Source organism: Megascapheus bottae, chromosome 8, assembly GCF_031878675.1.
Source record: "Megascapheus bottae isolate mThoBot1 chromosome 8, mThoBot2.hap1, whole genome shotgun sequence".
Taxonomy (NCBI): Eukaryota; Metazoa; Chordata; class Mammalia; order Rodentia; family Geomyidae; genus Megascapheus; species Megascapheus bottae.
The window spans coordinates 68,913,195-68,939,646 of NC_143516.1; the positions used below are offsets into that span (position 1 = coordinate 68,913,195).

Sequence of the window (26,452 nt, forward strand, 5' to 3'; positions counted from 1 at the left end):
GGTAGTTTGGAAACCTTTTCCAGTAAAGAATAACTCAGTGGCCAGGCGCTGGTGGCTCATGCCTGTATTTCTAGCTACTTTAGGAGGCTGAGATCTGAGGATCAGGGTTTAAAGCCAGACCAGTCATTAAAGCCTGACAACCACAAAAACAAAGATTGGCTCAGTGGACCCATAAAGTCCTTGAAGGGTTGAGTCCTGCCTTACTCTCCACAGTCAAGCAGTGCACTGGGTGCTTCCTCCCTTGTTAGCCCACAGCCAGGTCACCAGCCCTCAGGAGAGGATACCGCAGGTGGAGCGTCCCACTCTGGGCCTTGCCAAGGATGCCATCCTTTTGTCCCCCCAAATCATAGTCCATTTCTACTTTCTGCTCCCCTGCTAAGCCCTATAGAAGCCCACCCCAAAATTCAGTCTCAGGCACAACCTCCAATCCAGTGGGGAAGGTTTATGCCCCTCACTGATCCTCAAAACAGTCCTGGCCTTTGTGGGTCAGGTTCAGCCTATTCCTCCTAACATTCCTAGCACAGGCAAAGCCAGATGCCCGTGGTTAAGGAACTTGGAGGAGGCACTTGACAGCCAGCGACTATTGCTGTCAATAGGGCCACTGTCTCAGGGAGATGCCCACAGCAACACTCAGTGTTGCAGGAAGCCTTCCCCTTTCTAACTTCCCAGAACAGGCATTCAGAAATGCTCGTGTTTATTAGAACTGTTTACATTCCTGCTTGCCAACAGTTAACACAGAAAACAAGCAGCCACACACCACTCTCCCCAGCTGCCAGAACCAGAAGTCTTCAGGACTTCTTGAGCCCCCCTGGGGGCTCTCCCTGGAGGTGGAGATGCTCAGTTGTGCAGACAAGGCCTCCAGAGTCCTCAGCACCCCTCCTCCTGCACCTGCTTTGGAGATCACTGGCTCTTGGCCCTAGCATCGGCCACCGGAAGTTGCTGGGCCTCGGCCTCTTTGGCTGAGGCGTCATCTGCACCTGGAAGAACAGCTGCATGAGGAGGTGCACCTGTGTGTGAACCCCCTCCACCCAGTACAATGACCCCCGCTGGAGGCTGCTGGAGCTGCGGCCACCCTAGAGCACAGGGGTCACAAGACTTTCTCCATCACTTGAATTCCTAACATTCCTGACTTTCCAGCCGGGCTTGGAGGGCTAGACACTGCCCTGACTGCCGAAGCCTCAGATCGTCCCCAGGGAGTGGGGTTTGCCCGAGTTGATGTCCCCGAGGCCAGCTTACTTTGCAGGGAGAGCTGGCGGAAGTGGTCGGCCACTTTCTTGATCATCGCAGCTACATCCTGTTGGAAATAAGGTCGTCCAAACACCAGGATCTCTGCTTCACCGTCTGGGTTCCAGCGATTCACGTGCAGCAGGGTGTGGCTCACACACTCCACATGGGGGATGAGATCTCCGTCCTTGCCTGCACAGGGAGAAGGGACGTGGAGATGGAGGAGGGAAAGGTGGAGGCAGTGACCGGGGACCTCTTCATCGGCCCTAGCAGCTGGCGAAGCTGGCCCTTCTATGTGCCCAGAGCCAAAAGGGTGTAGATAGGAGACCTCCCAACCCTCTCCCATGCTCACCAAAAATCCTTTCCAGGAGCCGAGCCTCGAAGCGAACTGTCCTGGGACTCCTCAGGAACTCAGAGTGGAACCAGGAGGGCACCTTGGAGAGGCTTTTGGGCACCTGGAATTGAGTCCCCTCTTTTTGCTCCAGAGGCACAAGAGTTGGAAACTTCTTGGGAGTGGCCATACTGGAGTCTCCCAGCAGACAAAGGAGCTTTGTGAGCTTAACCCAAAGCCGACCTCCCTCCTTGCCTTAACCCAGAGCTTGTCTCCCTCCTTGCCTTATTTTAAGGGCTTCTGCCCAGCCCCCTCCCACTTGTGCCCTTCCATTGGCTCTGAGATGTTTTCTCCTCCTGGTGCTCCCCTCCTCCTCCTCCTCTTCCTCCTCCTCCTCCTTCTCTTCCTCCTCCTCCTCCTCCTCTTCCTCCTCCTCCTCCTCTTCCTCCTCCTCCTCCTTCTCTTCCTCCTCCTCCTCCTCCTCCTCTTCCTCCTCCTCCTCCTCTTCCTCCTCCTCCTCCTCCTCCTCTTCCTCCTCCTCCTCCTCTTCCTCCTCCTCCTCCTCTTCCTCCTCCTCCTCCTTCTCTTCCTCCTCCTCCTCCTCTTCCTCCTCCTCCTCCTGCTCTTCCTCCTCCTCCTCCTCCTCTTCCTCCTCCTCCTCCTTCTTCTCTTCCTCCTCCTCCTCCTCCTCCTCCTCTTCCTCCTCCTCCTCCTCCTCTTCCTCCTCCTCCTCCTTCTTTTCTTCCTCCTCCTCCTCCTCTTCTTCCTCCTCCTCCTCCTTCTTTCCTTCCTCCTCCTCCTCCTCTTCCTCCTCCTCTTCCTCCTCCTCCTCTTCCTCCTCCTCCTCCTTCTTTTCTTCCTCCTCCTCCTCCTCCTCTTCCTCCTCCTCCTCCTCTTCCTCCTCCTCCTCCTCATCCTCCTCCTCCTCCTCCTCTTCCTCCTCCTCCTCCTTCTCTTCCTCCTCCTCCTCCTCCTCCTCCTCTTCCTCCTCCTCCTCCTTCTTCTCTTCCTCCTCCTCCTCTTCCTGGTGCTCACCTGGGCTTCTCCTTTTGATCTAGATAAGCAGGATTACAGGTGTGTCCTACCTTTGTCATCTAGAAACTTTAGTAGAGAGGCTAAACCTAAGTAACTTCTTGCAGCCATGCCACAGCCTCTTGCTGAGTGGAGGGAATTCTCCACCCAGTGCTGAAAAGCCTCGAGGTTCAGAAGCCATCCATGGAATATAGATGGGTAGCTCAAGGTGAGTTAAGAGAACTCGGCTTCTGCAGATGTCATAGCCTTGGGAAAGGTTTGTATATAGAGAAGGCTCTAATTCTGCATTAATTCCCTCTCTAAATGGCTTGAAAAACCAGCCTCTGAGTAGCCTCTAAATACACCCTATATGGAAGGTGAGGCCTAACCTACCTTAGATGGAAAAGTTCCGCTGGTACCTGAGTATGTCCCTTTGAGGTCTGGCATCTTGTCTTCATGGTGTGGGAAGGTGAACTCTCCCCTCCCCCCAGCCCACTCCGGTTATCATGGGCATGTCTGCCTGAATTCCGGGGGTGTCGGTGGGGCTGTACCTGGCTGATAGGTTACTAGATCAGTCATCATGTCAGTTCAGTGCCTGGCACTGGAGTTTCCTGTGACCATGCCCCCTGGCCTGACTCTGTTTAGGCCCAGACCATCTCTGATGCCATTATGCCATGCTGTATGTCTCCATGTTCTTGCCTTTTGACCTGTGTCTTGATCCCCAGGCCCAGGTCCCACTCTCTGTCCAGTACATGCTATGACTGGAAGTGACCACACCACCACTGGAAGGGCATGCTTGTGCACATGGCGACCCCAGATGCTGGTAGAGCATCTGGGAGAAGCCAGGCTGGCTGGAGGACCTGGCTGCGCCTGAGCTCTGGAAGCTAAGTTGGGGGGAGGATCTGTGGGGATGAACTGAACCTGAACCCATGTGCAGACTGGTGGCCCAGCTGTGCTGCAGTGATGTAAGGATGACATCTGTGCTCAGGGGGAATCCTGAGAACCCACACAGCTGTTTATTGAGGAGCAGCAATGGGCACAGACCTTTCCATAGGATTGGATGTTGTGCTGGAGCTGGGACAAGAGCTGGATTTTGAGGGGTCTACTCAAAGGAGGCAGAGGTTATTGCAAAAGCCATTAGGTCAAGGGAAGTGGGGGCTTTACCACTGGACCCACTGGAATGCTTACAGACAGGCTCAAAAGTATTGCCCTGCAGGAGCCAGGCAGTCTGCACTTAGAGCCTGCCTGGTATCTGCATACCCCTAGGGAAACAGGCTGGGGGGGGGTCAGTTCTTCAGGGCCCATCCTAAGATGGGTGAATTTAGACCCTGGGAATGTGGGGAGTACCTCTGAGTTTGTCTGTGCTCCAAGCATTACCGGGAAGGACTGCCTTTCCACTCCAGTATGACCCAGGCCCATCCTCAGACAGCAGTGACACCCGCTCCTGCTGACTTGCAGGTCTCACGCACCCACTGGGTGTGAGTGGAAGTCAGTGTACACGTGGGCTGGGGAAGATGTGTCCTTAGGTTTCTGTCACTACTTCCTGTGGCCTCCTCAGACATGACTTTGTGACTCTGCTCTAAGTGAAGGATAAACTCAAATGCCATGGCTGCTTTTCTGTGTCAGGAAATAGCACATTGTTGGTAAGTATTAACAACCCTCCTAAATCTCCACCATTCATTTCCCGAGGACCCACTCGTGTGAGTTTGCTGACATCAGTCAGTGTTTGATCCATAGGTCTGACCTCCTCCACCTCACTTTGAGGTTTATTCAAGTTGTCTTCTAGTCATGGTTTCTGTGTATGAGTCACGCAGTCCTCTGTTGTGTAGTGGTTGTTTCCTGTCTGGGCCTAGGATGAACGGTTTACTATGCAGGTCTTACCTGTGCTTGCTGTGTACATACGTGTGGTTGTATAAGTAGGGTTCGCATGACCAGTGTATAGGAAACACATAAGTTAAAGTGGTCAAGGTGAAGGCTCTGTGGAGGGATGGGAGGAGGGCAGGTCTAGAACGTTTCCATCAGGCCTGAAATTCCCTCCTGCCCTTTGCAGTCCACTGACACCATTCTCTTCCACCTCACGGAGTCCATCTGCTTTCCTACTCTATACAATTGTCTTGCTGCCTCTAGAGCAGGAGCAAATGCTGGGAAGGAAGCAGGGAGCAAAGGCACCTTACACACTGTTGATGATGATGGGAATGTAAATTCCTGCAGCCACCATGGAAGGCAATGTGGAGGTTCTACAGGAAACTAAAAACAAACTAACCTATGACTCTTCTATACCACTAGGCGGTACTGTTAGCTCCAGGGATGTAACTGAAGAGACAGACATACCTGCACACACATATTTTTGGCTATATTATTAGTCATGGGGCTTGAACACTGGGCCTGGGTGCCCTGAGATCTTCAGCTCAAGGCTAACGCTCTTCCCCTTGATCTACAGAGCCACCTTCAGTTTTCTCGTGGTTAGTTGGTGATAAGAGTCTCATGTACTTTCATGCTTGGCCTGGCTTTGAATCTTGATCCTCAGGTCTCAGCCTCCTGAGTAGCTGGGATTACAGGCCTGATCCTGCTGAACTCCTTTCAAATCCTGCTGCTTTAATTAGGCAAGCTGCAGTGAATTAAAATAAGGATATCAGAAGAATTTTGGATGCTGTTTATGTTTCCAGATACAAGAGAAAAGAAGGAGAAAAAGAGATTAAAGTGGTGAATAATTATTGGACTGATGACATATGATTCAAGTTGATAATGATGATTTGTGATGTTTTAATGATATAATACTTTATGATAAAAAATGATACCAGTTTCAGTAGCTAACACTTGCAATCACAGCTACTCTGAAGACAGATTAGGACGTTTACAGTGTCAAGCTGGGCTTGGTAGTATGTGCCTGTCCCGGCAAAAACACACGATCCTATTCAAAACATGAGCCTAGAGCATGTAGCAAGGACAGGGCCCTGAGCTCAAGCTTTACGGTTGATTTTTCCCTCTAAGTATAATGCCTCAACTTTTGGTTTTGAAACAAGATTCTTGCTGTACAATGTGACATTGAATACATGAATGTTCTTTTTTTTAAGTTGTATTTTGTTGTCAGGATAATGCATAGAGGGGTTACAGTTACATTTTTCAAGTAGTGGATGAATTACTTCTCAAATACTGATGCCTCTTCTCATGTTTTTGTTCCTTTTTCCCTCCCCCCAACTCCCTCCCAATCATCATCTTGTTTTCCTCCTTCCCTTCCCTATTTCAAATAAACAAATAAACATACATATATATATACTTATATATATACATACATACTATACCAGGTAACAAAGTCAGGTACAGTAACCATGTGAGATAAACCATAAGAGGAAAAGAAATAATTTCACATAGTACATTAAAACAACAGTCACAAAGATAAACCTCTTGTTTCCATATTGTAGAGTTCTTTTTGTTTAGTCTCATCCTGTATGACCTTATGTACATAGCTTTTGAGCTATTGTGATCTCTGCTAGGGGAGTCCTAGATGTGTACTAATTATAACAAATGAGGGAAATCACTTATTTTGCTTGATATGACTTTTTCCCCAAGCCTTTCCAGCCTTTTGTGATATTCCAGTGAGATTGAGGCCTTGAGTTTCAGCCTGAGTGTTCAAGCTCCAGTATCACTGTGTGTGTGTGCGCACATATTTAAATGAAGACACACACAGAGACATAAAATAATTTTGTATTTTAGATGTGAAGATCTGTCAACTGTGTTAACACATTGATGAAATAAGTCCTTTTATTGGTAGGAATGAAATCTGGTGCCACATGTATTCTAAACAGTCTTCCTTGTGCTAGAAACATACTAACCTCCACAAACAGAAGACTTGACTTCCACTCAATGTCTCTTCCTTGTCTGTGGGCCTATTAATTCTCATAGAAGCAACAACTGTGAACTCCATTTTCACCACATATATTGAACACTGCTCAATCTTCATCATCATTTCTTTGAAAGGAATGGCTGGCAGCTGGGTAGTGCTAGCTCATGCCTGTAAAGCAAGTTAATCAGAAGGCCCAGATCTGAGAATCATGGTGCCCATCTCATCTGGCTTAACAAATCCAAGAGACTCTTCCTTCCAATAAAGTAGCAAAAAGCCACAGGTGGACGTGTGGTGGCTCAAATGATAGAATGCCAGCCTTGAACAAGAAAACCAAACGAGAGGCAAGGGTTCTGAGTTCAGGCCCCAAAACTATCATTTAAGAAAAGGGAAAGGAGTCGGGGGGTGGGGTGGGATGGGGAGGAAACGTGGCTGAGGGTTACTCTGAGGAGCCCATGCCTTTCCTGGAGACCACGGGGGCTGGAGCAGGCCAGGGACACGCATCCACGCGTCGGTGGAGCTGGAGATGCCGCGCCAGGGCGTGCGCACCTGTGTGAAAGCCCCGAGGAGGGGCCGGAAGAACGCGTGTTTCGTGTGATCGAAGTCAGGATATGGAACTGTCTCCCAGTTCCACTGGTTATGGAGTATTACTTAATCGGTCCAGTTCCCTGTTGTGTCTCAGGGTTTTGCGTGTGAGCCACTGAGAAGGTTGAACAGGTCTAAAGAATGGTTTTCCTTGCAGGTGTGGTCATGGTGTAGGCTCTAATATCAACCAGGAACTCTGTGGTAAGAGGGGTCAAAGAATGAATTTTCTTTAGGATTGCTGAATATCACAACTTGTTCCTTTAGAGAGTAAGTTGTGTTTATCACCAAAGAGATTCCTCACTAGCTACTCATGCATAGCTCGGTGAATTGGAAGTAAACAGCGCATATTGCTCCTTGTACCAGAAATACGTTTCCCAATTAAAAAATAGTAAAGGGGCTGGGAGTTTGGCCTAGTGGTAGATTGCTTGCCTAGCATGCGTGAAGACCCGAGTTTGATTCCTCAGAGCCACATACCTAGAAAAAGCCAGAAATGGTGGTGTGGCTCAAGTGGCCTTGAGAAAACCCAAGGACAGCGCTCAGGCCCTGAGTTCAAGCCCCGGGACTGGCAAAAAAATGATAAAGCAAAGCAAAAGGGAATGATTTTTCACAGGGACCCTCACTGAATAAGTAGCACCCTTAGGCATGCATCCCTGTTTTCTTCAGACTTGACAGCCACTCCATTAGTGCTTTGTCCATCGCTGTCCGCCCCTGCTTTCTTCCCTCCTGCCCTTAGTGTCACCTACTCCTCCATCCATCTGTCTATCCACCCATGCATCTATCTATGTGCTGGTACTGGAGCTTGAACTCAGGGACTGGGCAGCTCTGGCCTCTTATGTTTGGCAGAAGGTTGGCTCTTGACCACTTGAGCTACAACACTACTTCCATCCTTTTATTCATTAACTGTATGGAAGAGTTTCATGGTTTCATTTTCATGCTGGCTTCAAACTGAGATCTTCATATCAGCCACCAGAATGGCTAGGATCACAGGGGAAAGCCACTGGAGCCTGCATTTCCTTGATATTTTGGCAAGGAGGGGTGCTTTTCTTGGGTCTTGAGCTCAGAGCCTGGGTAGTCTCTTACATTCATTTCTTAAGGCTAGTGTTCTACTCCTTAAAGCACATCATAACGTCCAGCTTTTCTGAGAACTTTGTTAGGGATGGGGAATCTCATAGGTTTCTTACACAGGCTAGCTTCAAATTGCCATTCTCAGATTCTCCTGTGCAGCAAAGATTATTGGGATGAGCCACTAGTTCCTAGCTCCTTGACTTTTTTCAATGGAAAATTTCCTACCATAAGTATCCATTCTAAAATCAAAATAACGCTGAGATTCCACCTCACTCCAGTTAGGATGGCCATGATCAAGAAATCTAATAACAACATGCTGGCAGGGATGTGGCCAGGAGGGACCATTACTACACTGTTGGTGGGAGTGCAAAATCCTTCAACCACTAGTGAAAGCAGAATGGCAGTTCCTCAAAAGACTAAACATCGAGCTCCTATATAACTTCTTGGCATTTACCTAATCATTCAGAAAAAAAAGGACATATTAAAGCCTCTAGCACAACGATGTTCATTGCAGCACTATTTAACGTAGCGAAGATATGGAACCAACCCAGATGCCCCTCAGTAGATGATTCGATCAACAAGATGTGATATTTATACACAATGGAATTCTATGTTGTTATCAGAAAGAATGACATCGCCCCATTTTTAAGGAAATGCAAAGACTAGGAAAAATCATACTAAGTAGGCCAGACCCAAAGGAACATAGGCTTAATGGTTTCCCTCATTTGTAATAATTAGTACACAGCTAGGACTCTCCTAGCAGAGGATTACAATAGCACAAAACCTAGATACATAAGGTCATATAGGATGAGACTAAATGAAAGGATCTCTAGAATATGGAAATAAGAGCTTTATCTTGTGTGATTGTTCTTAATGCACTATGTTATTTCTCTTCTCTTTTGGTGCCCCTTGGTTAATCTCATATTGTTACTGCATGTGACTTGGTTACCTAGCATATATACATTTATTTGTTTATTTGAAATAGGAAAGAGAAGGGGGGAAATAAGATGAATGGGAGGGGGTTAGGGGAGGGAAACAGGGACAAAAACATGAGAAGGGGTATCAATGTGTGAGAACTAATGCACCTATTACCTTGCAAATGAAACTCTAACCGCTCTATACATTGCAATAAAAAAAAAGAAGAATCCATTTCTACCATTGTTTTCTATTTCCAGATTACTGTGATGAGCAGGAATGTTCCTAGCAGACCCCAATCTTCTCATCTACGCTATCCTCTCATCACTGCCTGCAGTGACCAAAGATACTCAGATGTACTATGTTCCTTCCTCTTTGGTTTTAAGCAGAGAAGTGTGCTTTATTTATTACTGTAATAGTGTCTTCTTCAAATATGTACAGCATGGAGTCAACTCAGTCAGTTCAGGAAAGGGGACATATTAATATACATACAAGGGACTTGTCTGTGGCAAGGAATCCATAGAGATTAATTATGGTTGTTATTACCATTGCTAGTTTTGTATTTTATGTGTGTACGTAGCAGTTGCAATGCCACATTAGCTTCAGTATTCATGCTGTTTCTGTGTGTTGTTCAGATTGTACATTTTAGAAAAAAAATTGCTTCCTAAAGATAGCAGTTATCGATGGTCTGGTGTAGTTTATTTGGTTTCAACAGCTTGATTTGCTGATGCCAAATTTCAGTCAAAGCAAGGTAGTAACATTGTGTCATTTAAGTGTTCATAGGAGAAGAAATAAAATCTCGAAGGCACAGTGACTTTATTGATTAGTTTAATATATAAAATAAGGTGAGCGTATATATGTATATATACATATATATATATTGTACTAGTATTTAGTAATTCACAAAATAGAGCCAGACATGTAAAAATGTAACACTAACACATTGTAAATGCACATTAGATGAGGTATGTAGTTTTATTTATTTATTATGAATAAAACTGAAGTTTTCAAAAAAATTTGTCGGGATAATGTATAGAGGGGTTACAGTTACATTTTTCAGGTAGTAGATGCATTACTTTTTACATATTGATACTCCTTCTCATGTTTTTGTCCCTGTTTCCCATCCCCAAACCCCTCCCAATCATCTTGTTTCCCCCCTTCCCTTCCCTATTTCAAACAAACAAATAAACATATATACATTATATCAGGTAACAAAGTCAGATACAACAGCATGAGGTTAACCAAAGGGCAACAAAAGAGAAGAGAAATAACATAGTACATTAAGAACAACAATCACATAAGATAAATCTCTTGTTTCCATATCCTGGAGATCCTTTCATTTGGTCTCATCCTATATGATCTTATGTACTTAGGTTTTGCGCTATTTTAATCCTCTGCTAGGAGAGTCCTAGCTGTGTACTAATTATTACAAATGAGGGAAACCATTGAGCCTATGTTCCTTTGAATCTGGCCTACTTAGTATGATTTTTCCTAGTCTTTGCATTTCCTTACAAATGGGGCGATGTCATTCTTTCTGATAACAACATAGAATTCCATTGTGTATAAATACCATGTAGATGAGGTGTATAGTTTCAGAATATTGAGTTTGTCTTTTTTTGTTTAAAATGCTATTATAAAGGTAAATTACAGAGGAGTTACAGTTAGATAGGTCAGATAATGAGTACATTTCCCTTTGAACAGTGTTCTTCTCCTCCCTCATTCTCTCCCAGGTTTTCCCCTTCCCAGCTTCCCTATTGCCCAAGTTGCATAATTCATTTCCAACATAGTGTCTAGTGGGCTTCACTATTTAATTGGTTCAGCCTCTGTCTCAACATTTCTGTCCTTCCTATCCCATTGTACTTCGGTTGATGTTTTTTTGTTTGTTTTTGTTTTCGATTTTTAAAAAAATTTCTGTACTCTGTGTCTTGTATTAAAGTTGATCTGAGTTGATAGATGTTTCCTCATCTTATGCTTAGCAGGGTCTTAGGTGACCTGGGAAAGACTTGAGGATCGCCACAGCTCAGCCCAGCTCTCACACAGTTCTCTCCTCTGGCAAGTGTCTGGAAGCGACCTGATGCCAGTTGGCTCCCACATATGATCCTAGCTACACAGGAGGCTGAAATCTGAGGACCAGAGTTTGAATCCAGTAGCGTTAGAAAAGTTCTTGAGACTCTTGTGTCCAGTTCACCAGCAAAATTCAGAAGTGGGCTGTGCCTCAAGTAATACAACACCAGCTTTGAGTGGAAAATATGGTCCAAAGACAAGGCTCTGAGTTCAAGCCTGCATGGGGAGAAGGGCAGTGTGGAGGGGAGAAGGGCAGTGTGGAGGGGAGAAGGGCTTTGAGAGTTGCAGAGGGAAGGATGGGCAAGGGTTTGGGGATCACAGCTTGGAGCCCGGCTGCAGGAGGAGCTGGTTCTTTTATCTACCCAGAACCAGAGGGGTCAGATAGGAGGATGCCCCCCTATCCTTTCCTGTGCTTATCAAATATCCTTTCTACCACCCAAGCCTCCAGGTAAACTTACAGGACAAATGGGCTCCCTCTGTGCCTGCTTTTAAGGGCTCCCGCCCAGCCCCTTCTCATTGTACACTAGACTGTTCATCCTCCTTGTCCTCTTCCTCCTCCCTCCACTTCCTCTCACTTCCTGTCTACTTTCCCACCTGTGCTTCCATAATCCTGAGGAGGAAGGAGGGAATCTCATGGAACATTGTCAATTTCTCTATTCTCTAAACCCCACGATGTCTGTGTATTTTTCTCTTTCACTCAGTGTACAGTAGGCAGTTGCAACACTGGAGTTAGTAGTTGGAGCAAAAAGCCCAGACTGAGCCCGAAGAAATGTGTCAGAGAGAACCACTCCACCTGTGTTCTGGGTGGGAGCTCGAGAGGATAAGGAAGTGTAGCAGAATTTGCAGGAACTTAAGAGTGCGAGAGGTATTGAGACCTGAGCAGAAAACAAATCCAAAGAGCTAAGGACTATAATGGGGGCCAGTAGATCATCCTGCTATCTTAACTACCCAGGAGGCTGAGATCTGAGGATCGGTGTTTGAAGCCAGTCTAGGCAGAAATGTTCCTCTGAGACTCTTATCTCCAAATAGCCACTTAAAACTAGAAGTGGTGTTGGACTCAAGTGGTAGAACTCTAGCTTTTAGCCGAGAGGGGCTAAGGCCAGTGCCTAGGACCTGAGTTCAAGCCCTGGGGGAAAAAAAGCTGGGCTCTGGTTGATCATACTTGTAAATTTGGCTCCTCAGGAGGCTGAGATCTGAGGGTCAATGTTTGAAGCAGCCTGGGCAGGAACGTCCATGAGACTCTTCTCTCCAATTAACTATCAAAAAGCTAGACTAGAGCTGTGGCTGAAGTGGTAGATCACCAGCCTTAAGCAAGGGAGCTTAGTTATGATAGCAGAGGACCTGCTTTCAGTCCCCAGTGGCAGGTTAAAAAAAGAAGGCCTAAGACCTGCAAAACCCATAACTCATGTAGGAGATTCCAGCAGTTAGATGAGCTAGAATCGAAGCTTAAGCTTCTAGACTGCATAACATTTCATCCAGACATTGTGGTGTGATTGACGTGTTCACTTGAGAAGTGTGTGTCAACAACACAGTCTGTCTATCATCCTGAAGAAATGTCTGGTCTGACGTTGGTTTCTTATTTGAAAGTGATAGAGTTTTTCCTTAATTGTTATCAGGGAACCTGAAGTTCTAGACATGATATTGAAGATGTGTGTATTTGTTGTTGGGATAATGTATAGAGGGCTTACAGCTACATTTGCCAGATAATGGGTGCATTACTTCTCAAACCTTGATACCCCTTCTCATGTTTTTGTTCCCCTTTCCCTCCCCCACTGTCCCTTGGTTATCTCATATTGTTACAGTATTTCACCTTGTTATCTGATATAGTTTATATATGCTTAATTGGTTATTTGAAATCAGATAGGGAAGGGGGGAAATCAAGATGAGCGTGGTGGGGGGGAGGGAAGAGGGAAATGGGGACCAAGACATGAGAAAGGGTATCAATGTTTGTGAAGTAATGCACCTTCTATCTGGTGAATATAATGTAACCCTTTTATTAATTACAATAAAAATATATGAAAAAAATAATGACATTGGGATATTGATGGGTATTGCGTTGAATTTGTAGATAGCCCTTGGCAAGATTGCCATTTTCACGATGTTAATTCTTCCAATCCAGGAGCATGGGAGGTTTTTCCATTTTCTCAGTTCTGCTTTAATTTCCTTTTTCAGGGTTTTAAAGTTTTCATCAAAAAGGTCCTTTACATCTTCTTTAATTTCTTTTGTTAGACTTTTATAGTTTTCATTAAATAATTCCTTTACAACTTTGGTTAATTCCTAAGTATTTTATTCTTTTCAAGGCTATTGCAAATGGGATTATTTTCTTTTTTTCTTTTTTTTTTCCAGTCCTGGGCTTGAGCTCAGGGCCTGAGCACTGTCCTTGGACTTTCTCAAGGCTAGAGCTCTACCACTTGAGCCTCCGCACCACTTCCAGCTTTTTTCTATGTATGTGGTACCAAGGAATCGAACCCGGGTCTTCATGCATGCTAGGCAAGCACTTTAACCACTAGGCCAAACTCCCGGTCCTGGGATTATTTTCTTGATTTGGCCTTCTGTTTGTGTATTGTTGCTGTACAAGTAGGCTACTGACTTTTGCAGGTCAATTTTGTATCCTACCACTTTAACTCAGGTAGAGGATCATGTCATCTGTGCATAGGGATAGTTTAATTTCTTCTTTCCCTATGTGGATCCCTTTGATGTCCTTGCCTTATTGCCTTATTGCTCTGGCTAAGGTTCCAGTACTATATTGAGGAGAAGTGGAGAGAAAGGGCATCCCTGTCTGGTTCCTGATTTTAAGATAAATGGTTCCAGTCTTCCTCCATTTGTCATATATGGCTTTAATTATTTTAAGAAATGTATCTCTTATCCCTATTTTTTCTAGTGCTTTCAACATGAATGGATGTTGTATTTTGTCAAATGCCTTCTCTGCTTCCAGAGAAATTATCATATGATTCTTATCCTTAGCTCTATTGATACAATGTATTACATTAATTGATTTGCAAATGTTAAACCAGCCTTGCATCTGTGGGATGAAGCCTACTTGATCGTAATGTATAATTTTTTAAATTTGTTTCTGGATTCTGTTGGCTAGTATTTTATTGAGGAGTTTTGCATTTGTGTTCATTAGAGAGATAGGTCTGTAGTTCTCTTTTTTTGGTTGGGTCTTTCCCTGGTTTGGGGATGGGTGTAATATTAGCTTCATAAAATGAGTTTGGTATTGCTCCTTCTGCTTCTGTTTCTCAGAAGAGTTTCAAGACTATAGGTGTTATTTCATCTTTAAAAGTCTTGTAGAATTCTGCAGTGAAACCGTCTGGACCTGGGCTCTTTTTGATTGGCATTTCCTGATTGCTTCCACAATTTCATTGTATGAAATTGGTTTGTTTAATTTGCTTACCTCTTCTTGGTTCAATGTGGGTAGCCTATATTTATTTAGGAAATCATCCATTTCTACTAGATTTTCCTGTTTCTTTGAATATAAGCCCTGGTAGTACTTATTCATAAGGGACTGAATTTCTTGGATATCTGTAGTGATTGTTCCTGTAGGGTTACTAATCTTATTTATTTGAATCTCCCCTCCCTTTTTTGTTGATTAATCTTGCCAGGGGTCTGTCAATTTTTTTGACTCTTTCAAAGAACCAGCTTTTTGATTTATTAATTTTATGTATAGTAGATCTTATTTCAAACTCTGATTTTCTGATTTTTTTTGTTATTTCTGTCCTTCTAGTTGCTTTAGAATTAACTTTTTCTTGCTCCTCTAGGTGCTTCAATTTCTTCTTTAGGTTATTTACTTGCTTTTCTCCTGTCTTTTTAATATGGGCTCCTAATGCGATAAATTTGCTCCTTAGAAATGCCTTTACTGTGCCCCATAACTTCTTTTTTTTTGCCAGTCCTGGGCTTGAGCTCAGGGCCTGAGCACTGTCCTTGGACTTTTCTCAAGGCTAGAGCTTTACCACTTGAGCCTCAGCACCATTTCTGGCTTTTTTCTATGTATATGGTACTGAGGAATCGAACCCGGGTCTTCATGCATGCTAGGCAAGCACTCTACCACTAGGCCAAATTCCCAGCCCAAGGCCCATAACTTCTTTTGTGATGTATCTTGATTGTCATTACATTCAAGAAAGTTTTGAATTTCTTCTTTGATTTGTTCTGTAATGCAGGAGTTATTCAAAAGTGTGTTGTTCATCTTCCAAGTGTTTGAATGTTTCTTACCTTTTACTGTGTTGTTCAGAACTAGTCTGATTCCACTGTGATCAGATAGAATGCATGGTTATCTCATGCACACAGGACAACATTCAACGAAATAGATATTCAAAAGTCTGAATAACCCTCCCATCTCCTGGAAACTAAGGCATTGTCTGCACCCAGTCCTTTCCTAGGAAGGTAGAGGCACTAGTAAAACTGGGACCAGCTGAGTAAGAATTACATGTCTTATGACAAGGAGTCAGTCAGAAGCCTATGGGGACTCTGTGGGGTCCCGATGGAGGAAGAGTCTTAGGTAAGAAGACCACAGGAAGTGACCTCAGCCTTGACAGAAGACCACAGGGAACTTGGAACTCAGGTCTCCAGGCAGCCATATTCCAGGCCACAACCGGAAAACTCACCCAGAGATAGCAAGGAAAGCGCCATGTTTTCCTGTTGTTGTCCGATTTTTCCCAGCTCTGACTCCAGGAGATCCTGCAGAGAGCGCCTGGTGGACACCTGCAGACACTGGATCAACCCCCGACCCAGACCCCAAGCCCAAGCCAGACCCAGAAGAACATTCTGGCAGTTTATATTGAGAGGCCAGCAGGTGGCACCTGGCAGCCCAGACCAGGACAGCCAGGATGGGGACACTGCTGTGACTCCTCCAAGCCAATCCCGAGTGCCAAGTGTGGTGGCTGCTCAGTGGGCTGTGCCCACTCCACTGGAGATGAAGCTGCTTGGGGCTGAGGCAGCAGCTGGAGAATCAGCATGTGCTCCAGCTGCCATGGGGGCCAGGATGGCCATGTCCTCCGCATCTCAGATCCCTGAGTCTCCAGCTGGGCTTGAAGAAGAGTCAGCACTGCCATGTACCCAGGTGGTGGATGTATGCAAAGCCTCAGAGACACATCCAGCCCCACCAGAGGCTACAGCAGAGGAGCCACAGTCCGGGAGAGAAGTTCTGCAAGTTTTTCTGCGTCTGTCTTGGGCACACAATGAAGACACCACTCCATCAGAGGGAGATGATGCAGAACCAGCACAGGGCACAGTAGTTATGGCTCTTGATGTGTCTCTGACCACACCATGTGAACAAGAACCACCTGCTCCTGTGGTGGCAGCTGGGGATCGGCAGCACTGGGCAGGTGATCTGTACCTGGAGGATTACGTGTCCACTGAGTCCGAGGCAGACTCTCCTGCCCCTGAGTCAGAAGATGAAGAGGCAAGCCTCAGTTGTGTGGACTCAGGGCAGTCCAGCAAAAAGTCTGTTCTAGCAGAGGAAGAAGGTGAAGAATCGCTCCACGTTACAGTACTTGTCAAGAACCCTCTGATATATTTAAAAATAAGCATAATAAGCAAAAAGAACCATATGATGTACAAAATTCATTCAGAATCAACTGTAAGGTAGACCATGATTTCTTACCTATATTTGTCAATGTAGATTCATCTTTTTTTTTTTTTACAGTTTTCCCACTGAGTTGGAAGGTATTAATTACAGGGAGAAGAGGGCAGGAGATACCTGGAAATGCCTGTGCCTTCTTTTCAGTGTTTTAGTAAAGGAAACATTTCACTGCAATCATAAATTTTTTCTCTTCTGAAAAAGAAACCAACAAACCGACCAAGGGTTTGTGGTGTGTCCAGTGGTAGAACACGTGCCCCAGTCAAGTCCACCATGAGATTTTGTCTGAGCAACATTGCCATTTGCAAAAGACTGTGTTGCTATTTTCTTCTATCAGTCCATACAATAAACAAGAGAAGGCTGGGTGCTAGTGGCTCAAGCCTGTAATTGTAGCTCCTCAGGAAGCTGAGATCTGAGGATCTGGTTCAAAGCCAGCCTGGGCACAAATGCCCATGATACTCTTATCACCATTTGAAGACCCCAAAAGCAGAACTGGCGCTGTGGCACCAGACCTACAAAAGGCAAACATACAAACTCATAAACAAATAAAACAGTCTTGAGGAAAAGCAAAACAAGATTTTAAGACCTTCAGTTCAGTCCTGGTTGTGCCAGAGATTCTCTGTCGCTGTATTGTGTCTGTCTCTCTGTCTCTGTCTCTCCCTCTCTCTCACACTATGGACATCACACATACATAAGGCACTGTCACACTTGAGCTCTAACAGACATACATTTTTATTTTCTTTGCTAAAATTGAAGCTCAAAGTCCAAAGAATACTGAAGAGAGCCTGAACTCCCCGGGCTGACATGACCGCCAAGGGTGGGTTTGGAGTTACCAAACAAGACAAAAACATGAATATTCCAGAGTTCTGAGGAGGCGCTGGCCCCACAGGCCACCGGAAGTGCATGGGGTGGGCGTAGCCATCCCAGGTCCTGCTGGAGCATCTTCTGGGAGACGCTGGGCTTGCTGGAGGAGCAGGCCCCTCCTGCCGTCTGTAGATGAGGTTGAAAGAAGACCTTCGGGAATGAACCGAACCTGAACCCACAGGTGGAAGGCTGGCACAGCTGTGCCTTATTGTTGTAATGCAGCATCTTCACTTAGGGGGGAATCCTAGAACCTGCACAGCTGGACTGCACCACCCACCCCCCTGTCCATCATAACATGGGCGAATAAATATCCTGCTGTGTGGGTGTCCATGACCCCCAGGCATGGCCCAGAAGCACTGGCTCATCCACTCCAGTGTGACCAGGCCCATCCTCTGAGATCACTGACATCCGGTGCTGCTGAGTAACCTCTCATGCACTGCCAGGGTGTGAGTGGGAATCAGTGTTCCGCACGGGCTGGGGAAGATGTGTCCTGGGTCCTGTCATTCCTTCCTGTGGCCTCCTCAAATGAAAACGGGAGGGTGTAGAAAGGTTTGTACGATAAGATTCCTGATCCGCAGTGACGAGAGGTGTGCTGAGGTGGTCACAGCATGAAACAGGACCATCAAACCCCATTCTTCTTTTCCCCAGTCCTGAAGCTTGAACTCAGGGTCTGGTCATTGTTCTTGGGTTTTCCCAAGGTGAGCTTTCTACCAGGTGAGTCACAGCACCATATCTGGCCTTGTCTTTGTATGTGGACCTAAGGAATCAAACCCAGGGCTTTATGCATTCTAGGTAAGCACTCTCGCATTTTTCCATATACCTGGTCCCAAACTCCATTCTTTCTTGGTAACAAATTCAGGCTGTGCATTCTCTGGACTTGCTTGGCTACTGTACCACGTGAGCCATTACTCCAGCATGGATGTTTTGATTATTTGGAGGTTGAATGGCATTCACAGTCTTTCCTGCTCTGGCTGTTTTTGACCTAATTCAGGGGTTTGAGCCCCTGAATAGTTCAGATGAAGGTTTGTACCATTTATGACCTGCCATACTGGACAAAACTCAAAAGACAGAAAGTTTCCAGTCCTCTAAAGTCTCATCCTCCTTATCTGAGCCTATTCATTGTCAGATTAGAGTTGCAATTGTAAAGTATTTTGAATAGAATGTAATGATTAATGGCAAATCTTTACCACCTCATTTCTTTAAAATGGATGGGGATGGATGTTAAGCATGGGTGGCTCATGATTCTAATTCTAGCTAGTGAGGTGACTGAGATTTGAGGATCACGGTTCAGTCCCATCAGGGTCAACAAACCCGAGATTCTTATTTCCAGTTAACCATGGAAATGACACAAGTAGAGGGATGGTGGCTCAAGGGATAAAGTGCCCAACGTGAGCATGAAAGCCAAGTGAAAGTGCAAGGCCTGGAGTTCAAACCCCAATGTGGAATTAAAAATACATAAAAAGATATAACTTGGAAGAAGAGAGCCAGGTAGTGTGGAAGTAGCAAGAGATGACACTCAGGACTGTGCCCACATTCTGTAAACACTTAGCATCCACTACAGGAAGGTTCTCCCCGTGAGATTCAAACTACTGAGTTCTTCCCTCCTCTTATCTTCAGTGATTATGTCTGCCTTCATCCCTTACTCCATCCGTCCAGTCATCCATCTGTCCATCCATACGTGTGCTTGTATTGGGGTTGAATTCAGGAGCTAGGCTGTGTAATGTCCTAGTCACTTTGGGACCCACAAACCCCCAGTTATAGAATCACCAGCACTCAGTGAACGGAGCTAGTAATCAGTTTAATGGCAGTGCAGTAGCTACTCTCCACTCTGGGCTGATAAGAGCAGCCCTGACCTTCAGGGGTTGAGCTTTTCAAGGTAAACACCACACGCAGGTGGTAGTCACCATGTGACATCTCCTTACAATGCCCATAGTCAATAAATACAGGGATGAAGCCACACGCAGGTGGACCTAACCACTCGCAGGTGGCTGAGCAGGTGAATCAATTTTACAAAAACTTGGCAGCTAAGCCTGCTTGGTCATTACATCCTCACTAATTTGTAAATAATCAAATCTAGAAGCAATAGACGTAAGACAAGAAACCAGGTCAAAGCTCTCGTGACTCAAGCTTTCCACAAACATGAATAGCAATTGCCATTCTCCTGCTTCCCCTAATATTTTTCCTTTACTGTATTCTGCATCATATATCCTGCTTCATTGTTGGGTTCTCATTTTCAGTAACTTCTTCCAACGGACACAGGGGCATTGACTACCTCGCCAGAAACCTGTTTCCCTAGCCTATTTTTTGGAGGGGAAAGGGGGTTCACAGGCTTGAACTCTGGTATGAGTGTTGTCCTGAGCTCTACAGCTCAAGGCTACCACTCTACCCAAGAGCCACAGACCCACTTCCCGTTTACTAGTGATTAAATGGAGATAAGAGTTTCTCCACTTTGTATTGCCTGGGCTGGCTTTGAATCTTGATTCTCAGCGATCAGCCTCGTGGATAGCTAGGATTAAAGGCATGAGCCAACACGCCCAGCTTATTTTTTGCTAATCATTCCTTTAAACTTTACACTTTTATTTTTATTGGAATACACTTGACACTTTTATTTTCATTGGAATCCTTGAAGCACTAGGCACTGCCCATTGCCTTGGGTACCCTATTTCAAAACAGGCATTATTTCCAGTCTGAGTATAAATCTTAGAGTAGCTTTCAATTCAAATGATACTTTCTCCATAATAAAACACTAGCACCACACTAGCATCTGCCTCTGGAGGGGGTGGGCATTGGGCCCTGACCAGCAGCAGCCAGTCCTACCCAGGATGACCAGGATGACATCGTACCCTACCTAGGAATATTCTAAACAGACTTCATGATGATCCACACAGCCTATCAGGACGTCTATGATGTGAGTGACCAGGGCCCCGGTCGGATCCTGGACCTGGAAGAAAAGGATCCCTGGGAGCTCTGCAAATCCTGACAGCCCCAAGGATATCCTCTGAGCTCAGTCCTATGCTCCCCTGGCCAGGGGCTGCCAGAAGCTGTCTGACCACTGAGCTGTGCCCACATAGCCCAGCTGGAACTGGAAGTCACTCCAGGGAGGACTGTGGAGCCAAGTAAAGCCCAGCTTTCCTGAGACAAACAATCTCTGGTCAGTGAGATTCAATGAGGACTGTCCCAGCTGCCCTGTGTGCCTGGGGGAAATGGGTAGATAGAAGACCCACCCATTCAGGGTGGGATGAGAGGGACATCGAGGAGAGCTCCCAGGATTGAGTGTGAGGACACAGCTGTGAGATCCCATGTAGCCTTGGGATATTCAGTGGAGGGTTGGTGACCAGAATCCACCGAGGAGGTGGGTCTCTCCCAGAGAGCTCAGCCCAGCCCAGCCCAGCCCTGTCACTGTCCTTGTGCTTATCCTGGCCAGGAAAATGAAACCCTGGGCAAGTTGAAGCTGCTGCAACATCTATTATTACCGGAACTAAGTAGAAGAAAATAGTCTTTCCTGGTACAGGGGCCAGAAGCAGCTTAGCGAATAGGCCACTTGGTGATCAGACACTGGCCAAAAAGAGGGGCTGTGTCTAGAGACACTGAGTTGTGTCTCTGGGTGACTGAGACCCTACAGACTCTCTAGAGGGACTCATATGGAGCAGGCCACCTGGCTCTGAAATCCAGGCCAACTCTGACAATGGCATGACCATGGCACTTGGTGACACCACCACCCCCTTGTCTTATCTATGGGCTGTTCTGTGTTCTGGAGTCCCACAGGCAGACTAACAATCAAAACCGAGCAACAAGCTCTCAAGCATTAGGAAGGCCAGGAAGAAGAGAATGAATGGATATTGCTTAGGTAGCGCCAGGGAAGGACCTGGGAGTCAGAGAGGCTGGGGCTGCCTTCTCACTGACAGGAACACTGTTGATGGGCTCAGAGGTGTCAGCTCTCTGAGCCTCACTTTCCTCCAGTTGGGTGTCTCTTGATCCATCCCTCAAAGCAGGATTATGCTTGGAAATGGGTGGCCACCCAAGATCGTACAATCAAGCAGAAATCAAGCAGGGTATTGGGGAGCAAACCCTGGGGGTGGTCTTGGGGCATCCCCTCCAGTAAGCCAGTCCTTCTCGGAAGCCCCCATGCCCACAACACTGACCTCAGTTTCAGTACCAGCTCCCAGCCCACATCTCCGCAGCAGGTCAAGCGTGCACTGGCAGCAGATGTAGCAACCAGGATATCACTGAAGGACCCACACAGAGCAGCATGCAGTGTGCTGGCAGGTCTGGCTCCCAACTGCACAAGAGCCTCAGGAGAGGGTCCCAGGATGATCAGGAAAAGGTGACACCCCCCTTCCCCTCTCCTCCATTCCTACCTCGCCAACTGGAAGTACAACATCAAAGGGGACAGGAAGTCCAGTTCTGGCACAAAAACCCCCACCCACCACACACGCAGAGTCTTTGATAGACCCTAGATCCCCTCCCAGACAGGGCTCCCACACTTGTTCAACCTCTGCTGATATTTCTGTCCCTCCAGGTCAGGGCTTTTGACTTCTTTTCAGCTTCAGCGTCTGCTAGGATAAGAGAGACATGCAGCAGCCCAGCTTGCCCTTCAGGCTCAGCACATGAGACCACCACAAGCAAGAGGCAGAGCTGGGGCTTAGCCTTGGGCAGCAGCTGCAGCAGCAGCAGCAGCAGCAGCAGCTCCTCCCCTGCCTCTGTGTAACAGTAGGGGGAGACTCCCCTGTCTTTAGGGTGAGCCTGCCTGAGAACACAGGACATGTCCACAAAGGCATCCTGCTCAGTGGAGCAGTATGGCCTTCCGCTGGTGTCCTCACCAAGCCAGGACACAGTCCTGTACTTCTCCACAGTAGATTTCCCAGTAGAGAATCGGCTGTCTGAGACATGGGGAGGGGAGGCAGATTACTAGGCTGCAATCCCAAAGAAACTGTGCTTGGCCAAGCCAGGCAGAAGCCACCCGATGGTGTCAGACCCAGTCAGGATGGTAGGAGTCTGGCTGGTGTGCCACATAGAAAGAGCAGAATCTGCTCACCAGTGAGCTGCTCCAGTTCAGGAAAAGTCTGTTTCCTCTTCCAAGTGGTCAAATGTGCAAGAGTCATTTGTGGCCTCTCCTTTCTCAGGCTTCCTCATGGAGAGTCCTTGACACTCTGTCCTGCCAGTCCTCTGCAAGCCACAAGTTCCAATGGCTGTCTTTAGCAGCCAGTTGGGAGGCCATGTCTTCCTGTCTGCTCTGTCCAGAGCCTCATGGAGCAAGACACGATTTATGCTGTGTTCTCTACCACTGCATCCTCAAGCCCAGAGCAGGCCTCCTGGTAGGAGGCAGTGGGGGGGCCTGGCTTTGGGCCCCCAAGCTGTCTTGGGATTGGCTTAGTGTCTCTAGGGAGTCCTTTAGAAATACACACTTGATTCCTTGGCCCATAGGCTCAAGATCTGAATGGGATTCTGGCTGGGAGGAGGTGGCACCCTGCTGAGGAGAGAGTAGAAGGCCCACCCTTCCCACAAGGAAGGCTTGAGACTTCAAATCCATCCCCTTTTGACCCCCTTCCTCACCAGCCCAGCCTGCATGACTCCTCTGCTGTGCAGTGCAAGGGCTCCAGAGGATTCTTCACCACTGACTTGAGGGAAGGGGGCAAAGCGGGCCCTGGACCTGACGGTTTCTTTCCTATTGAGACCCAGGTTTCCAACCAGGAGAAGACATGGCACGTCGTCCTCTAGGCCATGAGGGAACACTTGCTGCAACAGTTTAAGCCAGAAGACTTGGTGTTGGTGCAGGTCATCTCAGAGGATCAGAGTGGGTCAAAAGCAGACAGCCAGGGACATGGCAGAATAGGAAGTTGGGGACATTGCTCAGCCTCAGTGCAGGGGCAGCAGCAGAAGTTAGTCAGTGGCACTAACACCAAGTGGGCACTGCAGGCCCTGGGCATCATCACTGCCCATCTTCTCCTGGATATGCCTGCTCTTGAACAGCCCTCCTTGTCCTACCCGGACTGCCAGCAGAGGGAAGGGCCAGGGCAGAAGACGGCACTTTGGAGGACAGAGGTTGCAGCTGCTGTGGAACAGGGTGAGCACAGCCCTCACTGGAGGACTCTTTGTGATGTCCAAGTGGGAAGCAGGGCTTTAGAATGTCCCGTGGGAGAAGGACTTACTTGCCTGGCATGTAGGAAGCCCTCTATTTCTCCCCTGAGCATGGAAGAATGATGCCCCTTCAATCGTCAAAAATCCAATCCTACTCCACCTATGCTCATATAAGCAATCCATGCAAGTGGCAGCAAACACACACTTAAAGGAGCAGAGTCAGTGTTCTTGAAAGAGGATTCCAAACAGAATCAAGGGCAGATATGCAGGCAGAGAGAGAGAGAGAGAGAGAGAGAGAGAGAGAGAGAGAGAGAGAGAGAGAGAGAGAGAGAGAGAGAGAGAGTAAGAGAAATTTGAGTCCTCTGGAAAGTTGTAAATAATCTCTACCACTATGATCCATTTTTCAATTAGTGAAGAAAACACAATGTTTTAGCAGGATGACACACAGACAGACAGAGGCAGTAATTGTGAGACATAGCCAGAGAGAGAGAGAGAGATAGGGAGAGAGAGACATAGAGAGGGAGAGACAGAAAGAGAGAGAGATACAGAGACAGAGGGAGACAGAGAGAGAAAGACAGAGAAACAGAGGCAAGGAGACAGAGTGACAGGATTCCCATGACCAGGAGTCTGCTGTGCAAGATACGATTGCTCTGTGTTTGCATTGAGCTCAAGAACCAAACAGGTGCTTTGCCTAAATGGACAGCAAAATGGCCTCCTGCCTATTTTCAGGGCTTCACCAGGTTTCTGCACACTTCACCTTGTGAATTTAGTGTAGGTACAGGCCCAGAGAGAGCTAGATAGATCTCAGAGACCTCGGAAAAGTTCCAAATCATCTCGAGCAGTGGTCTACTTTGCAATTAGTGCAGAGTAAGCAATGTCTTAGTAGGATGACTGGCAGTCAGACAGACACAGTAATTCTGAGAGAGAGACAGAGAGAGGTGTCTCAGGACCACAAGGCTACTGTGCATATGATTCTCTGTTTTCTTTGCCCTGAGCTCAAGATCCAAGCGGGTGCTTTTCCTAAATGATCAGCATTGATTGCTCCTTGCCTCGCATCAAGGCGCATCCAGCTTTCTCCAGCTTTCTGCACCCTTCTTTTCCAACCCTGAGTACACTCAGAATCTGCTCCCTGCCATACCTCTGATGTCAGGATGAGAATGGCATTGTGGTACAGGTCATGGGGGAAGTTACTTGCATGCTAAATTCAGGACACCCTGTAGATCTTTTATATCTGATGCCCTCTAAGTAGAGTGGACAGGCGCAAGGTGGACCAGGCCACACAGCACACTTCCCTTGACTTCACATCCAGTACATACGATCCTTCCTATAAATTCCAAACCTAATGTCAGAATGACATCTGCAATGTGGCCCAGGTCCCATAACCCTTTCCGTTCACCTGAAATCCAGGACATCCTAAGGATCATTTATCCAATGTTGTCCTGGTATCAGAATGATGACTGACACTGGACTCACTGACCCTTCAGACACTCTGTTTGTATTTCTAATATTCTCTGGACTTTGCTAAAGAAGAACAGCAGGCAGAGTGCCTTCCCTTGCCCTGGTTCTGACTCTCTCTTGCTATGATAAAAAAACAACAACCCTGTTTCTTCTGGATTCTGGTCATCGTACCTCTATTCCTGGAATTTGAGTGTGAATGATAAACTCTCCTCCTTGATGTGAAAAAGGGACTTTACAGGATGACAGTGGAGTTTATGAAGAAGTAGACAATGTAATTGACCACCCTTGTGCACCCAATGAAGGGAGAGCATGTCCACCCTACATAGAGCAGGTGGACTTCAATTCCCTTTTACTAAAGTGTGTATCTCAGCACTTCACAGTTGCAAGGCAAATGGCAGAGTTGGAACAATCAAGCCAGACTGTTCTCAGGCAAACAGCCACCACCTTCAATGAGCTGGCCATGGAGGTGAGTAGATCAGAGAATTCATAATTTGTGGCTCCTGCACAGTGATCAGACTGTCACCAGAGGATTGCATCCTGAGAGAGATGCAGTTACTGCTGCCTCCACTGCTGTTATAGGAGAGTTGAGGAATTGCTTGGTGCTCAATGCATGTGAGGGAGAGGGAGTTTGCATGGAGTGTCATGCCTATAATTCTAGCTACTCAGAAACTTGAGATCTGAAGATTGCCTTTCAAAGTTGGCCTAGGCAGCAATGCTCCAGAGAATCATATCTACAACTGACTTCATATAAGAATTGGTGCTCTCTCTCTACTCTTCTTAACATTGTATTAGAATTCCAGGGCAATAAGGCAAGAAGCAAGCCTAAAGGGGATCCAAATAGGGAAAGAGGTAGTGAAACTTTCCCTCTTTGCAAACCACATGATTCTGTATTTAAAGAACTCTACAGACTCCACTCCCAAGCTGCTTGAGCTGATTCAAACCTTTGGCAAGAATGCGGGCTATAAAATTCACCCTCAAAAATCAACTGCCTTCCCATTTGCCACCAATGTGAGGAACAAGACAGCCATCAGGAAAGCAACTCCTTTTGCAATAGCCAGAAAGAAAATAAAGTTCCTAGGAATTAACTAAGAATGTAAAGGACATTTTTGATGAAAACTTTAAAACCCTGTAAAGGAAATGAAAGCAGAACTGAGGAAATGGAAAACCCTCTCATGCTCCTGGAGTGGAAGAATTAACGTTGTGAAAATGGCAATCTTGCCAAGGGCTATCTACAAATTCAATGCAAAACCCATCAATATCCCAATGTCATTCTTTTAAAGAAATAAAAGAGGCAATCCAAAATTTCATATGGAATAATAAAAGACCCTGTAGAGCAAAAACAATTCTCAGCAGATAGAACAGTGCAGGAGAATTTCAATACCAAACTTGAGACTCTTTTTACTGAGCTATAGTGACCAAAACAGCTTGGTACTGCCACAAT

At 46.4% G+C, this 26,452-nt stretch overlaps 2 protein-coding genes across 2 annotated transcripts; one reads left to right on the forward strand and one right to left on the reverse strand.

The window, feature by feature from the left end:
- Positions 1 to 755: 755 nt before the first annotated feature.
- LOC150060116 (KH domain-containing protein 3-like) lies at positions 756 to 1,745 on the reverse strand. Its single transcript, XM_090337741.1, has 3 exons — positions 1,577 to 1,745; positions 1,237 to 1,416; positions 756 to 977 (listed from the first exon to the last, which is right to left on the reverse strand). Exons 1-3 carry the CDS (start codon positions 1,743 to 1,745, stop codon positions 901 to 903), a joined length of 426 nt encoding a protein of 141 aa, XP_090193867.1. The 3' UTR covers positions 756 to 900.
- Positions 1,746 to 15,632: 13,887 nt separating this feature from the next.
- LOC150060117 (uncharacterized) lies at positions 15,633 to 23,193 on the forward strand. Its single transcript, XM_090337783.1, has 2 exons — positions 15,633 to 16,434; positions 23,032 to 23,193. The coding sequence occupies exons 1-2, from the start codon at positions 15,661 to 15,663 to the stop codon at positions 23,191 to 23,193; spliced, it is 936 nt and encodes a 311-aa protein (XP_090193909.1). The 5' UTR covers positions 15,633 to 15,660.
- The last annotated feature ends 3,259 nt before the right edge of the window (positions 23,194 to 26,452 follow it).

Coding starts and splice junctions, on each gene's coding strand:
- LOC150060117 (XM_090337783.1), top strand. CDS start 15,661: ATGTTTTCCTGTTGTTGTCCGATTTTTCCCAGCTCTGACTCCAGGAGA. Junction 16,435..23,031: donor CTGAGTCAGAAGATGAAGAG/GCAAGCCTCAGT, acceptor CTTCCTCACCAG/CCCAGCCTGCATGACTCCTC.
- LOC150060116 (XM_090337741.1), bottom strand. CDS start 1,745: ATGGCCACTCCCAAGAAGTTTCCAACTCTTGTGCCTCTGGAGCAAAAA. Junction 1,417..1,576: donor GCTCCTGGAAAGGATTTTTG/GTGAGCATGGGA, acceptor CTCCCTGTGCAG/GCAAGGACGGAGATCTCATC. Junction 978..1,236: donor CCGCCAGCTCTCCCTGCAAA/GTAAGCTGGCCT, acceptor CTGTTCTTCCAG/GTGCAGATGACGCCTCAGCC.